This window comes from Cheilinus undulatus, linkage group 22, assembly GCF_018320785.1.
Source record: "Cheilinus undulatus linkage group 22, ASM1832078v1, whole genome shotgun sequence".
Lineage (NCBI taxonomy): Eukaryota > Metazoa > Chordata > Actinopteri > Labriformes > Labridae > Cheilinus > Cheilinus undulatus.
The window spans coordinates 30,899,803-30,916,946 of NC_054886.1; the positions used below are offsets into that span (position 1 = coordinate 30,899,803).

A 17,144-nucleotide genomic window follows, 5' to 3' on the forward strand; every position below is an offset into this window, starting at 1 on the left:
TTTCCTTTCCTACAATTCCTTTCCCCACCTTTCCTACTATTCCTTCCTTTCCTTTTCTACCTTTCCTTCGATTCTCTCCTTTTCTATCTTTCCTTCGATTCTCTCCTTCCCTTCCTTTTCTTTCCTTCCTTCCTTCCTTTCCCACCATTCCTACCTTTCTTTCTTTCCCTTCCAGTCCTTCTCTCCCTATGATTTCTTCCTTTCCTACCTTTCCTTCCTTCCTTTCCTTCTCTCCCTGCCTTGCCTTCCTTCCCTACCATTCCTTTCTTGCCTTTTCATCCTTTATTACTTATCTCCTCCCTTCCTTTCCTTCTCTCCTATACTTTCCTTCCCATTGTTTCATTCCTTTCCTTCCTTTTCATGTTCTTCCTTCCCACCTTTTTTCTTTCCCTTTCCTTTCTTCCTTTTTCTTCCCTCCTCCCTCTTTTCCTTCCTTCCTTCCCTGCTTTTTCCCTTCCTTGTCTTCTATCCTTTCCCTTCCTTCCCCTTCTTCCTTAGCTCCTTGCATTTTCTATTTACTTAGTCGACATCTTTTCCTTCCTTTTCTTCCTTCCTTCCCTTTTATCCTTCTTTATGTTTGGACGATTATACCTCCTGCCTAACTGTCTTGTGTCCTTTCTCCCTCCCTTCATCCTCTTTTCTGTCCTCAGTTTCTTCCTTACCCTCATGTGTCCTTCCTTTATCTCCTATACCTTTATTTTTTATTTCCCTCTTCTTTTCCTTATCTATCATCTTTTCACTCGATTATCTCCTCAAGTTCTCTCTTTCTTCCTTCTCATTTTCTTCTCTGTTGTTTAGACTTTCTGTCCTTCGTTTCATTCCCCCTTTGCTCCTTGAGTCCTTCCATCCCTCCTCGTTTCCTTCCTGTCCATCCTTCCCTCACTCCTCCTCCTCCAGTTTGAAGCTTTCCTGTCTGATGAGGGTCAATTTGAGGAGCATGCGTCCTGTCTCGCCACCAGAGCTCGCATTTGAGCCACTACCGTCCACTCGCACGGCCCTAGGCGCGCGCACACGGAGTCCGAGGAGGGGTTGAGAGGTTTGACTGACGGAGAAAAAAGTGCAGAAGAAGAAAAATAAAAACTTCCCGTTTTCAAATCGCGCAGCTCGTGAGAAAGTTTATGAAAGAGGAGAGATGTGACCGATAGCCTTCAGACTCGCACACACCGACTCCCACACGCACACGCGCGCTTCAATGAGGCTGATATAAAACTCCTCCCACTGCGTCTTAACCAATCACACGCTCAGGCCCACAAGGAGTCTTCCGTGATTGGCTCATTAGGCGGTCAATCATACATGAAGGAGGCGGGACTAAGACGAGGGCTGACCTGGAGTCTGATCCAGTCTCTTTTACGCACAGAGTGGACAGTCCGCTTTCCACGCTCACGGAGAACACGAGTGTCAGAGTGGACCGTTGGGGAAAAAGTGAGTGGAACAGACCCACGAGTGTTTCTCGGAGTGGAAAAAGACAGAAGAAGAAAAAGTGTGCAGAGGAGAGACACTTTCTGACTCCTCTCACTCTTCTGCGCTCTCATGTCGCTCCCCGGCTCTCCTCCGCTCCTCTCGCCGGGCTCGGCCGCTCCTCCCCCGGCTGCGCTCTACCGCTCGGCTCCGGACGCGCTCCACACCTCCACGGGCACCTCCAGCCCCGCTCACACCAACTCCAACTCCCACTCCCACTCCCTGTCCCCGTCCCCTCGGCTCACCAGCAGCATGCTCAGCGCCTTCCTGCCCGGAGGAGCCGGCTCTCTGGGACCTCTCAGCGGGCTCTCCTCGCTCAGCTCAGCCGCTCTGACTCCTGGTTCTCCCGGCTTGGCGCAGACTTCCAACCCGGCTCTGTGCAGCGAGTGTAAGCTGGTGGAGGTCCACGGAGTGAAAGTGGCCAGCTTCAACGTGGACGGCCAGGAGCTGATCTGCCTCCCGCAGGTGTTCGACCTCTTCCTGAAGCACCTGGTGGGCGGGCTGCACACCGTGTACACCAAGCTGAAGAGGCTGGACATCAGCCCCGTGGTGTGCACCGTGGAGCAGGTGCGCGTCCTGCGGGGGCTCGGCGCAATTCAGCCCGGCGTGAACCGCTGCAAACTCATCTCCAGGAAGGACTTCGAGATCCTTTACCAGGACTGCACCAGCGCCAGGTAAGGCAGCGATCCATGCACTCTTTCTGTTTCAAAGTTTCAGCCAAAAGTCTCCAAGCTGCGCCTGCAGGGACGCTTTTTTCCTCAACTACTTCCTCCTGTGTTTGCAGCGATCAAAGCATGCACACTCTGCAGGATGGTTCTGCAATTTGAGACAAGGATGCTTTGAACATTTGGCATATAGGCGCACAAGGACAACACAATTATACCAAAAAAGCTGGTGCGGTTTTACGCACAAACTCCCTCAGCTGAAGGTTTTTTTTTCCTGCTTTCATCCTCTTTCCTTAAACTTTAAAGTTGAGCTGGACCAAAGGCATATCTTTCTGTATTTTATTAGAAAGGTGATGCATAATAAGCATCTCAATATTGCTGTTTATAATGAAAAATAAATATTTCTGAAAATGCCCAAAAATGAAAAATGATTCTAGCAAAAATCAAAGCATACTGACACTTGATTGATGCCACAGTTTCACAAATAAACGTCCTAGACACTCATTATTAGGTTATTTATCCTTTATATAGTCTAAGTTCACAGACTGGCCCTTTAAAACTGTGTAAGTTGTACAAAAACATTGACAACACTTCAGTTTACTGAATTTTTGGTCCTCCTACTGTTTCAAATGGATAAAATCTCCATCATTTAGATGATTGATGGTTACAAAAAGTACTAAAACTTGAAGATCTTTAGTCAATTTTTTGCCAAAAGACAGAATCCTTAATCTTTATTGTGCAAATATGTTGGCAATACTTTAAAAAGGAGGTGATTTTGCTAAAAGCAAGAAAAATATGAGAAATAAATTATATCAATACACGATTGGTACCGCAGCAAAATCTTACTTTGCAATATTGTGATTTTTTTCCCCCGTGATTATCAAAAATTGCAGAAAAACTTCTTAAAGCTGTCTAAATTGCGCAAAACATTGCCAATATTCAAGTTTATTGAGGCTGTCGAGGTTTTTACACTCTTGTTTAAAGCCTCTGTTTCAAAATGATCCCAATTTATTTATTCTAATTGGCTGTATCAGAACGTGCTGGAACTTAAAGATCAGTAGTGATATAATTGCAAAAAGGCAGAAAGCACTGTTTAAATTGCACAAACATGTTGGCAACATTTAGAAAAGCACGAGAATCTACTAGAAGTTAAGAAAACCAGAAATATAAAAGATATTAATACCTGACTGACTCCACTGCAATGACGTTCAAATGTCTCAGACACTAAATATTGCATGCAAACTTCAACACACCCTCTAAACTGTGCAAAAACATTGTCAACGTAACAGTTGATGAGGGTGCCACAAAGATCATCTGTTATCAAATGATCAAATCTCCTTTATTTAAATGATTAATCGTTACAAACAGTACTGAAACTCGATGATCTTTGGTCAGTTTTTTGCTGAAAGACAGAAATCCTAATCGTAATTGCGCAAATATGTTGGCAATATTTTTAAAAAGTAGGTGGATTTTGCTAAAAGCAAAAAAAAAAAAAAAAAAATACGAGACATAAATTATATCGATACACGATTGCTACCACAGCAAAATATTAGAACTTCAATACTGGGAAACTGGGAACTTGCAGTAAAACTTCTTACAGGTGTCTAAATTGCGCAAAACATTGCCAGTATTCAAGTTTATTGAGGTTGTCATAATTTTTATACTCTTGTTTAAAGCATCTGTTTCAAAAAGTTTCAAATTCAATTATTTTAATTGCTGGTATCAAAAAGTAATGGAACTTAAAGAAAACACTCTCAAGTTAAGTGTTAAGTTGCACAAAGATGTTAGCAACATTTAGAAAACTATGAGGAACATGCTAGAAGTAAGGGAGACCAGAAATATAAATGATAGTAATACCTGACTGACTCCACTGCAACACAACCCACAGTCTCAGACACTAAATATTGCATGCAAACTTCAACACACTGTCTGAATTGTGCAAAAACATTGCCAGTTGTTTGAGGTTGCAAAAAAGAGCATCCATTTTAAAATGATCAAATCTTCTTTATTTTAATGATTGCAGGTATGAAAAAGGACAGAAAGGTCATCTTCCTTTGTGGTATTTTTAAACAAAAGAGAGAGCAGTGTCTAAATTGCACAAATACATTGACAACAAACTTGAAAAAGTTGGTGGAACCTGCAGGGAGTAAATGAAGCCATAAAATCAAATCATATTAATGCCTGATTGATGCCACAGCAACAAAACCCAAAGTCCTACACACTTATTAAAGGGACATTTCTTATGTTTGATTATCAAAAATTGCAGGGCAAATCTTTAAAGCTGTCTTAATTGTACAAAAACATTGGAAACATTTCCATTTCTTGGAGTTGCCAAATTGCATCTCTTTCAAAAGGATCAAATCTCAGTAGGGTACCGAAACTGAATGTTCCTCAACCAAATTTTCACCAGAATTAGACAAAACTTTTTAGGAGTAAAAGAAATCTGAAAAATCAAATGATATTGATACCTGATTGATACTATGACAAGAATAATAGAAGTTATAGACACATAATAAGGGCAAATTCTTATTTTTCAAATGCAGGAGGACTCCTGCATACAGTCTTAGTTGCACAAAAACATTGGCAACATTTCCATGAATTGAAAATATAAAAACTTTCTCCAATATTTAGATGAGCTTTGATATCTACAACTACAGAAAGTCAATGATCTTTGGTTGTAACTTTCACCGAAAGATTACATAAACACCATCTGAGTTGCACAAATGCATTGGCAACTTTTGCAAAAGTAAGTGGAGCTAATAAAAAGTAAATGATATTGAGAACTAATCACTACAGAAATCCTAGACACTCTATATTTGGCATGTTGTCAACAGTTGCCCGCTGTCGAAATTGCACAGGTGAAACGGAGGTGAGGCCCTCGCTCCTCGCAAGTTGCAGTCACTTTTTAAATCTTGCCAACCTATTAGTGCAACTTTGACTGTGCTCTCTCTTTAGATCACAAATGTGACCCAAGATCATGAGGTTTCTGTAGCATCAATAATTGAAACAATGGAGCCTGATCATTTTAAAACAAGTGGTATTAAAGAGCGGCAAACATTTTAGCACCCTCAATAAACAGAAATGTTGCCAACGTTTTTGTGCAATTTTAGATGATTAAATAACAACCTGTACTCCGGGTTTTATTACTCAGGTTTTAGTATCATTTGACTTGTTTTCATGTTCCATACAAGTCCAACATTCTTTTCCAAATATTGCCGATGTATTTATGCAAGTTAAAAAATATGATGACTTTTCTGCACTTTTTGATGCAACAAATCATAAAGATGAAGGAAATTTTATCATTTTTAAACATGTAGAGTTTAAGAGAGAACACTTTGACAACATGAGTGAATGGAAATGTTGCCTCACTTTCTGCACAAGTTAAACAGCATGAGGGAGTTTGGCTTTATTTGCTGTCTAGGACTTTTATTTTTGTTAGAATGAAATAGTTTAGAATGAATAAAAAGTGTGACTAACAAGCTAGAATGAGTGGGTAATTATCAGCATACTGCATATCAGCAAAATCATTCCATTTAAAACCAGCATTGATGGATTTCCTCCAGACCTGGTTGCAGTGAGAAAACGTCTTTTGTTGCTTCTCATTGCAGGATGTTCTTGCAGTTTAAGTAGCTCATATTTTAAGTTTCGCTTTGATATTTTTATCTCAGCGTTTGGGGAAAAAAAATTTACTTGATTTTTAAAATTGGTGCTGGGTATTTTCCTCTTTTTGTAGCAGAACTACTGCGCTAATGTGCTTTAGATTTGTGGACTCTTAGATTGTAATGATCTGAACCCTGACTGTGGTCTTCTCTCACGTTTTTATACTGATATGGATAAGCGCAAAAATCATAATCACGATTATTTGGATAAATATCGAGATGAAGATGACTAAACACAACTACTCGTTGATTTTTCTGTATCTGTCCCTGAATCTCAAACACTGTGAAACAAACAAGTTGAAAATACTCAAAATATGTGTCCCAACTATTATGAAAACTTTGAAAGTAGTGGAAACATTTTTTGGCTCATATGTTTGACTCATGTTAGAATTTTTATTTTACATGCTTCTCATAATTCCACTCAAAATAAGCTGATTTGTAACAGAGCGAAAGGTGACCTTTGACCCCGGTGGTGCTCTTCCTCAGAGTTCAGTACATCATCCTAGCCATGCTGTAGTTGGTGCTCAACTACTCTGACTCAGTGGGTAACTTCACACATGGTGCAAACGTGTCTAATGCCCTAATGGATTCTGGGAAAACTGCACAGTAATGGAATAAATAATGGATTATTTGAGTGCGATAACAAAAATACTGAGTGATTGAGTACTGTTTGCCTAAAACTAAAAATGTGTTCAGTAAAGTTGAGCTGAAATAGGATTTTTATGTTAAAACAAGTCGTTTTTTAAAAACCTTTTACTGTTCAGTCAAGTTACAAGCTTCCTCTGCTCCTCACTTAAATGAAAGTGAGAGCCGTTCAGTGGGCGGGGCAGAGGGAGATCCACACATAAACGAGGGCATGCCTGTGGACAAATAAAGCAAAATAAACGCTTAAACATGGGGTTTAGATCAGATCTGCATCTTTGGAGGGACTTCAGGTGCATTTGGGACACTCAGAAACAACTTTAACTGCTTTTTTTACTGAATTTTGTGGGAAAATTAGTCACATTTCCCCTTTTATACGACAAGCTCTGCTTGAAGTAAGGATTTTCATCTTAAAGAAAAGGGTTAGAAAAGAAAAATACCTGAAACGAGCCTGTTTTAGGATCTTATTCATGCTTTAGCTCATTGCTTTAACCTAAAATAGGCTGAAAAAATGCCTTAAAGGTGACCTGCACATAAATAACTGATGTCAGTTCCTTTATTGACAATAGTAAAAATGTTTTCATGTGTTGGAAAAGGCACTTTATTCGTCTATAATCTTAAAATTCAAACAAGAACCAGCCAGGCTTCCTTTTGTAATCAGTTTGCATGCATTGCTGCAATCTTTGTGCAATATTCCTTTAAAAAATTGCAGCTTTTAGAATTTATTTGTGTGCGATCCTTTTAATAATTGATGACAAAGCCGCTGACTTGTTTGCGTAATGCTTTTATTCTTCCTGTTCTGTTATCAGAGCGACTCCTTGTTTTGCTTAGGTGTCAGAAAAGATGCTTTTACTGTATCGACCTGCGAGCCTGATGGAGGGAGAGTGTGTTAGTGTGTGTGATTAACGAGCAGACATGTTATTTAATAGATTTTTAGTGAAATAGAAACAGTGACGGCAAACAACCTTCTGTTGACTTTAGTTATTGAAAAGCTCCTAATCCATTACTGAGGCTTTATGTAAGAGCGAGTGAAAGCGCTTTGGTGTCACTGCTGCTGGAGAAATGTGTGTTTATGTGTAAACAGAGTGTGTGCTTTAATTCCTGGTGTGTGAGTCTGCAGCACGTCTACCTGGTGCTGTTAAACCGGCTTCTCCAATTAACACTCACTTTTCTCTTCTTCACCACAACAAATAAACAGTTAGCTACATTTAAAGGCACAAAAACACTCTTAAATATGTAATAAATTAAAAAAAAACTGTCAGTTTAATCTCAAAGTAAGCTCAGATTGCCTCATTTCAGGTTGAGTGTATCGACAAAACCTTGTTAAATCAACTCAAAATGAAATCCTTTAATTCCTTGCTTTTATGCCTTATTTCCTAAACAAATTAAAATCTTTGTTTTCCAGATTTAAAATCTTCTAAATGCTGTGTGACGACAGCCCGCAGTGAGCTGTCGAACACGTTTGAGTATTTTTGGTAACAGACGAATTTTATCTCCTTTTTGGGAAACAAGCGAAAGAAAATTGGTGTTTTTTCTTAAAGCAAAGTCTTCAAAATTCAACCGAGGTTAAGTCAAACAAGATGTTTGACTTCCCACACAAACAAGAGTCACAGTTAAGCGTCCTTTCTTTGGTTAATTTCACAAATCAGAAGGTAATACACAATTTTTCCTAACTTTTGCCTGCAGCTCTGCACTGTTTGCTTGTGTCACTGCAGACCAGGAGGGATGTGGATTTCAAGGGCTGCACAAACCTCAGCATAAACCACGAGATAACATAAAAAACACAAGCAGTGATGACATAAACAAAGGCACATTTCTGTTTTCTTATTCTTTTGCAGCAGTTCATTTCCCTTTCTTTGGTGATGATTAAGATCTGGATGAGTTATGTGGCTTTAAACCTTTTATTTAGGCCTCAAAAATCCTTCAAGTTGACCTTATTTATAGTAAAGTCAAGACAGATGAATATGCATGAATCAAACCGGACAAAAAGATCAAGAAAATGACAGGTGCATGATGGTGTCCCATGTTTTTTGTATTCTGTCTGCTTTTTACCTTTAACTTTTGGTCTAATTGCCAAAAGTTGTACCAAAAATCCCACTCTTTATAGAGACACAACCATCCTTTAATGCACCACAGTGCCATCAATGTACAACTGCAATGGCAATGTGTGCATGCACACTAATAACACTGCAGGACGTGCGACAGTCATGTGACCTAACGCAAAAAAGAATCTGACTTCGATTAGCTTTGATCTACAGGAATCAAATATTTAATGCAAAAAATAAATATGACCAAGAAAGTCTAAAATACTTAAATATGTACAAGCTCTTGTTGGGTATTTTTCTAGTATAAACAAGTCCGTGTGCGTTGATAGCATGTTTGCAGAATGTGCAAAGGATGCAAGAATGCTGACTAGGCATCATCAGAGTTATAAAACATACAAGGATGTGGGCAGATTTACATGATAATTCGAGATCATTTACACTGATTAGAACAAATGTGCATGTGGGGTGAGGCGTTTGACCACAGTGGGCTTCCTTACAGTAAAGCAGTAGCAGCGAACCATTTTGAAAGTAAGTTTAAGGGCTTGGCACTTAATCGCATATTAGATTAAATCTTAATATGGCTTGCTGCAATTTTCTTAAATTGCAGAGGGTGCAATATTTCTTTAACATGAAAGGTGTCAAAACTCCAGATTGATACAATCTTTTTTTTTTATCATTTTAGTTAACTGAAACTAACTAAATAACTAAAACTAAGACGTAAAAATCATTTTAGTTAACTGAAACTAACTAAATAACTAAAACTAAGACGTAAAAATCATTTTAGTTAACTGAAACTGACTAAATAACTAAAACTAAGACGTGAAAATCATTTTAGTTAACTGAAACTGACTAAATAACTAAAACTAAGACGTGAAAATCATTTTAGTTAACTGAAACTGACTAAATAACTAAAACTAAGACGTGAAAATCATTTTAGTTAACTGAAACTGACTAAATAACTAAAACTAAGACGTAAAAATCATTTTAGTTAACTGAAACTGACTAAATAACTAAAACTAAGACGTGAAAATCATTTTAGTTAACTGAAACTGACTAAATAACTAAAACTAAGACGTAAAAATCATTTTAGTTAACTGAAACTGACCAAATAACTAAAACTAAGACGTGAAAATCATTTTAGTTAACTGAAACTGACTAAATAACTAAAACTAAGATGTGAAAATCATTTTAGTTAACTGAAACTAAATAAAAACTTTGAACTTTATGTGAAAAACTAACAAAAACTAAATTCTGTGCTGACAAAACTAATTAAAATGAAATAAAATCAGAGACAAAATCTTAGTTTTAGTCTTTGGCAGCAGCACACTGTCTGACATGAACACCCAGGTCCAGAGAGAGTGAAGTGGCCTGATTTGATTGCAGCAGACTTCACACAATGGTAAATTTTGGTCTTAAGTTTTATACAAACATAAAAATGGAATAATTAAAATGAAAAGTGAAGAACCCTTTTGGGTCTGGCCCTTGACAGGTGTCCCATATTCCCCCAAAAACTAAAACTAATAAAAACTAAACTAAAATGAAGTATTTTTTTCAAAATCAAAATCAAAACTAAACTAAGAAATCAGCAGGAAAAACTAAACTAAAGTCTAAAACAGAAGGTTAAAAACTAAATAAAAACTAAAACTACTGAAAACTTCAAAACTATTATAACCTTGGGTCTGCGGGCCAGATCAGGCCCCCCATGGCTTCCCGTCCAGCCCTCGGAGGAAAATTTGAGTGGGAAAAAATATGGCATGCTATTTTTTTAAAAAACTTTTTTCATAAAGTCTTCAACTTATCGCCTTTTCAAACAAGAAGCAGATAGGTGTTGTATTTCTGCCATTTTCCTTTCTTAGAGTCTACACAAAAGATGTTTCCTGCATGTTTATCTGACCAATCACAACAAAGCTTATTAGCATCAGACTTAGTGATAGGCATCAAGAGGGCTCCAGAAATGTGTAACTAAAATATCTCAATCGCCCCCTTGTGGCTGGCGTCAGTATAGGTGATAAGTGTATTAGAGGTGATGGCCATATTGCCTCACTGTTAAAAGCTGAAAGTTCCATTCATTTTTTAAAGAATATAATATTTTTAAACGAATATGTAATGATTTTATTTAAGTTTATCTTAATGTCCACCCCCCTCAATGTCGCTCAAGAAAAAGCTGGCTCTTGTATTTTTATAAGCAAACCCTCCTTTTGTTGTCCATGTTTTTGTTTTTCTTCATCAAAATGAGAATAATCTGAAATCCCCTTCAATATAGCAGTTGATATTAAATTTACTATGTGAGCCAAAATCACAATAAGATATTTTTTCCTCAATCGTTTATCTCTAGTTTAACTTGCCTAATTTCTTGCTTATGTTGTTGAACAGCAGGTAAGATAAGGATCCTAAAAATGATCGCATATGAAATCGCAATATTGGAGGGAAAAAAATTGCAATTCGATTATTTCTGCAAATTGTCACCGCTAGTAAGTTTCCTAAACTCTGATCCTAATATTCACTTAAGTTTGTCAGATATCGCCATCAGCAGCCAGCGAACTGAGCAGTGTGTATACAGAGTCTGAATGTCTCCTCCTGTGACGCCACTGCCATCACAGATACACCAGCATGATGCTCTACGCAGACGTTCATTATGCAAGGCCAACCTTTAAGAGCACTCTATCAGCAGAACCTCTTCCATCTGCTCATCAATGTACAGTCCAGTATTGGCATGGGTGTCCTGATTGCTCACTTTAAAGTTGTGCGCGCTGGAGTGTGAGTCACAGCAGCTCGACAACAAAAGTCACCCTCATGAGCGTGGTCAGGTGGGCTGAACGCATCTTTGACCGTTGTTAGAAATGATTCATGACATTTAAGTAAGACAATAACATGTTTTTAAAAGTTTATGGAGAAACAAGTGGCTCTGTTCTGCCGGTGTGATCTGAGATCTGAAAACATCTGAAAGTTGCAAAAAAGAAAAATTCTAAATGTTGGTTAAAAATGTCATAAATGCTCAGAAAATGTCACAACATTCATCAGGTTTCATTACTAAAAAAAATTGCTGTTTATATTGCAGAAAGAAAAAAAAATGTCGCAATGTCAGTTTTTTCCAATATTGTTCAGCCGTTCTGCGTAGTGAATATGAATTCTGCCACTAGGGGGCTCTCAATCAAAACAATAATAAACTAGAGACCAGCACTTCTCAGCTCTGCTTTTCTCCACTGCTTCCTTCTCATTCTATATTGAGGAGTCTGTTCATAAAAAAACTACACTCAAAAAAGTGTATTTATAAAACGGTAAAGCAGCATTTTGGTTTCACTGATGAATTTCACATAACCAGGGGGAAGAGCTGTTAAAAGTGTCCTTGGTGCTGGCACCGCTTTTAACAGCTTTTCTTCTTCATTATGAGCAGAGTGTTAAATTCAATGGAAAAAATATGCAAAGAAGATGGGTGAGATGATCAGGTCTGGCTCTACTTGACCTGTAAATGTCTAGTGGGGCCACAATGTTGGCAAAGTCTCGTGTTACTGGGCAATTAAAGCTAATTCAGCTCCATTTTTAGTGGTGGAAATTTGCCAAATTGTTAGCAAATCTAGGCGTAAAGCTGTCAAATATGGTGAAAACCCCACCCATTCCATGACATCATCATACCAGTGCTTAAACTCCAACTGTGGGTGTGTTTTTAAGACTTTTATTTCTGGTTTTTACGTCATTATTTCTAACTGGGAAAACATCAACAAAATGAGGGAGGAGGTGAAGCATGTTTAGCCTCGTGTAAGTGCACTGGATATTTCTGGAAACTCCTTGAAAAGTCCTGGAATTTCACATCCGGGGCTGCAGCAGCAGTGGGAATGCTAGTGTTGTCTAGTCTGGTTTATTTTTGAGTCGATGAGAGGTGAAAGTGATGGATGGGTGGGATGACAAGGGAGTTGGTCTGTTTGGGCTAATTATTAACAGGATAGTGTTCCTGGGTATTTTTTAGGCTGAAAACAGACAAAAATCCAAAGTTTTTTAGTCTTTTATGTTCTAATTTGAGGATTTTTTCTCTGTTTTTAAATCTGCGTCTTCATCCCTCCGTCTCTCCTGGTCATCTGTGACATTAACACATCATCAGGAGTGTATTTCTGTCCCCGGCTAATTGTCCCCTCCCCTCTCTCTCCCCCGTCTCTCACCCCTCTCCCCTTGTCTCTTCGTCTCAATCACTCTCTCTCCCCTCACACTCGCACACAGCGGTACGTGTCAGAGGGAATAAGGGATCATGGGAGCGTGCGTGAAACAACACGGCTGGAGAGCTATTGTTGTAGCGAACACACTCTCCTCTCTCTCTCCAATCATATTGACATTCCTCTAATGCCTCTCTCTCTCCCTGACACACACACTTTTTAATGCTCGCTCGCCCCGCCTCCCTCTCCCGTCTTGATGTTTCTCTCTGGGAAAAGAAAGGAAAAATTAAAAGCTCGCAAAAAATAATAAAAGAAAGAAAACTCCCACTGTGCTCCTGCATACTTGGTCCTCTAGGTAACCATACAGTGTTATGGAGCAGAGCAACAAGCATCTACGTCCACTTTTACCTACGGTGCAGTTTTCAGCAGATAACACAGTAAATGTAAACTTTATGTTCTGTTTCTCACTTTTAAAGTGCTCTTAATACCTTTGTTTTACATCAACTATGGGTATCATCTAAAAATGAGGGGGAAAAGTGCAGTAAAAATCTTTAATTCTACTCTAATTAGCAGTTAAACTTCTACAGGAAGTTGCTGTTCTGTTGCTGTATCTCAGTCATGTTTTGTGCCGGACCTCCTCAATTCTGCGTCGCTGCTGTTCGGGTTGAATGCAACGCATTCAGAGGTAGCTTTCATCAGGAGTAGAGGCGATTACTCCCATGACTCCCTGCTACCCTCATGTCATCTTTTGTTACCGTTTGACAGCCCCCTGATGGTGGAATTTACATACATCAGCTACCGAACCATTAAAAACATCCCACGATTGTCCCCCGTCCCAGCCCCTGCACTCTAATTTCCTCAAACGTAACCAGGCCTGAGCGGTTACCTCTCCTTTATGGACAAAAATATGTGGCCACCTGACCATTCCACCAACAGGGACTGTGGCGGCATTGTGGTCAAATGCATGTACTTAGATATCGAGATGGCCCCCTTTTGCAGTTATTAAAGGCTCTCCAAAGGAGTTTTTCTGTGGGAATTCATTCTGTAGAGCATTTGTGAGGTCAGGCCCTGATTTTGGATGAGAAGGCCAGGCTTGCAAAGTCCTTTCCAGTTCATCCCAAAGGTGCATGATGGGGCTGAGGTCAGGACTCTGCGCGAGCCGGTCAAGTTCTTGCACATGTCTTTATAGTCCTTGCCTTAGGGGCACAGTCATGTTGGAATAGAAAAGGACCTTCTTCAAACTGTTGCCACTCAGTTGGAAGCACAGCATTGTCTAAAAGTGTCTTGGTATGCCTGAGTATTAAGACTGGCCTTCACTGGAGATAAGAGGCCTAACCCTAACCCTGAAAACAGCCCCAAATCATCCCTCCTCTAACGAACTTCACAGCTGGCACCATGGAATCAGGCGAAAACCAGAGTGATGATATCTCGGGTTTAAACATTTCAGTGTTGATCTTAACACTCAAAGTGTAATTTAGAACGTCAACTGATCTACTGCCATTTCTAATCTGCGGGGCAGAGTTTTCCCATCATGCCTTTGTGCAGTTTTTTAGATATTGCCTGTTGCCATCATCAATTGCACATGTTGACTTATTGTTGCTCTTGATGTTAAACTCTTCTGCACCATGAGGGAAGCTGTCTACTAAGTTGGCCACTTCCTGACTATGGTAACGACTCACTTGTAACAACTAAGGCTGGGCCATTAATCAAAAATTAGATTAAATCACAATATGGTCTGCTGCAATTTTCAAATCACAAAAGGCACGATATTTATCTGACCTGAGTTTTAAACTTTTTTTGCAACGGAGATGTTATGCATGACATATCATGCAATCATTCATGGGCCATTTTTTTTAGAATAGTCTACAAAAAAATCCTACCTTCCTCATTTTTGTGCTTTTTTCTTTTTAAATATAAGAATGACAAAAACTATTCAACGCAACAATTCATATCCAATTTGCAATATGAGTCAAGATCATCAGAATTCAACACTTTCAAAGAATTGTTCAGCCCTTGTTTAGGAGTAAAAGAAAGTTAAGGAATAATCGCAATATTGGTGAAATAATCCCAATTAGATTATTTTCCAAAATCGTTCAGCCCTAGCAACAATGGAGATTTGTCTAATTGATCCATGGTTGCCATTAAATACCTCACATTGCTACACTTGTTTAATGGTGGTGCAATCAAATATTTACTGGGATTCAGAAGTGTTTTGCACTGTGCAGATTAAAAGTAGAATTAAAAGTACCTCTGATTTACAGCCAGAGTTGGGGGAAATAACACTACAAATGTTATTACCTCTGCCAAGGAGGTTATGTGATTGGGTGGGTTAGTTAGTTAGCTAGTTAGTTTGTTAGCATCACAACTCAAAAAGTTGAGGACAGATTTTGATGACATTTTCAGGAAATGTTAGAAATGGCATAAGGAAGAACTGATTAGATTTTTGGGAGTTATCTGGATCACCGTCTGGATTCAGGAATGTTTTTAAAGGATTCTTCACTATTGGGAGATATGGCTAATGACAGAGGTCTGCGCTGTCTGAGTGCTTTTCTAGTTTCTTCATATAGTTTAACTTGCTTCACACTACTCTGTAGTACTGTATAGCGCAGAGTTAAAAACCAACTCCTACCAGAGTTGAATTGACTCTGAAAATTCAAAACGAGGTCCTTCTGAGGCTTGGCATTGGACTTGGCTTGCATGCAGCTGCTCGGCCATGGAGACCCATTCATGAACCTCCCGCTGCACAGTTTGAGTACTTACATTAACGCCAGTGGAAGTTCAGAATCTTCAGCTACGTTCTCAACTTTTACACAGCATGCGCCTTTGACTAGGGATGTGCCATATTATCGGTTTGGTATCGGTTTCAGCAGATATCAAAATTTCTGCCGATATTTAAATCTGATATTTTGCCAGTGTATTTCAGCATACATTGACTGTAAATTTTGTCTATACTAATAAATTAATGGACTTTTAGGCTGAACCAGCCAGATCTATGTCAGTTGAGGTCTTTTTCTTTATTTATCTTCATTCTTTAAATTTTGAAGTGTTTTTCAACGACTAAAGTTTATTTCCTTGGTCATCCTCAAAGTTAAAGTGTGTCCAAAAGGACAGAAATTTCTTGTCCAAAAAGCATATTTAAATATCGTATAGGCTAAAATGAATCTGTAAATATCGGCATATCGAATATTGGCAAGAATCCAATGTCATGCATCCCAACCTTTGACCCCGTTCTGGGTTTTTACATGATCTTCTGCTTTGTGGCTGAGTCGCTGTTGCTCCTAAACGCTTCCACTTTCCAGTTCTAACACTTACAGTTGGCTGTTGAATATCCAGCAGGGATGAAATTTCCCGAACAGTCTTATTGCAAAGGTGGCATCCATCACTGTTCCATGCTTGAAGTCACTGAGCTCTTCAGGACGTCCCGTTTAGGATCTCAAATGTTAGCAAATGTCTAGGTGCCTGATATGATACACCTGTGGTCTGATTGAAACGCCTTCGGTTGTGGCCGAATACTTTTGTCCATGAAGTTTATGCAGGGCCACATCTGTAGAATACATCATAAGGAAGATCAACACAGTGTCGCTGCACATCCAGTTTTTTTCTTTTCAAAACAAAAGCCTGGTTTGGCATCTCTTTAGAGAAACTCACCTTGTGTGAAGAATGCTTTTATTCTGAAAATCCTGGGGTCAATTATTGAGGGAATCAAGCCTCTGTGGGGAGATGTGAGGAGGTAAAACTTACGAGGAGGGAGACGCTGCAAACACACACCCAGTCTGGGATTCATCACACAGCAGTGCTATAGTGAAGGCCTGGAAGGCCTGAACGTGTTTCACTTTGTTTGTTTTTTTTATAATAAGGATTTTTTTTGTGATTTTAGGCCTCAATCAGTTAACCCTGAGTTTAAAAGGTTAAGACGATTGAGGATGATTTCTATCAAACTCTAGGAGTGGAGACGGAGTCTTTTCTGCCTCCTCGTCACCTCCATGGTTGTGTGTTTGGGTGTGTGTGTTAGTTAATGTGTGTGTTAGAGTGGAGAGAATCGATAGTGAGTGACAGGAGGGAAGGTTGCTGATGTCGGAGTGTTATTCTGGGCTCTCCTTATCACGACAGGCTGTTAGAGCCCACACACACATAGAAACACACACTGTTGATGGAGGTCGTATTGTTGGCGACACGGGGAGCAAAGTCGTTTAGTTTTTGTGAAGCATTGCAGCTCCTCTCCCTCTCTCTCTCTCTCTCTCTCTCTCTCTCTCTCTCTGCTGGTAGAATAACGTCCGCGCAGACTCAGCGTGAACTCCTTTCATCAGTGTGCTGTTTTTCATTCTTCTGCATGGAGCATTAAGTTCTTTTAATGGAGCACAGTGGTTTGTAAAACACACACTGACACTCCAACACGCTCACTTGTTTAGCTTTCTGGCTGAGGTATGTGTCTCTCTCTGTGATTGTCGAGCAGCACAAACAGAGCTATCAGTTGTCCTTCTGGCTCGGGTTTCATCAGAGTGACTGTGTGTGCGTTTGTCTTGCTGATAT

General features: G+C 39.3%; 1 protein-coding gene across 1 annotated transcript in view; it reads left to right on the forward strand.

Annotated features, from left to right (window-relative positions):
• The first annotated feature begins 1,371 nt into the window (after window positions 1-1,371).
• The window catches only part of LOC121504180 (dachshund homolog 2-like), a 162,509-nt gene continuing 146,736 nt past the window's right edge, over window positions 1,372-17,144 (forward strand). The window contains exon 1 of the mRNA XM_041778835.1: window positions 1,372-2,132. Within this exon, the coding sequence (XP_041634769.1) occupies window positions 1,531-2,132 (602 nt within the window). The 5' untranslated portion in view covers window positions 1,372-1,530. The remainder of the gene's footprint in view (window positions 2,133-17,144) is intronic.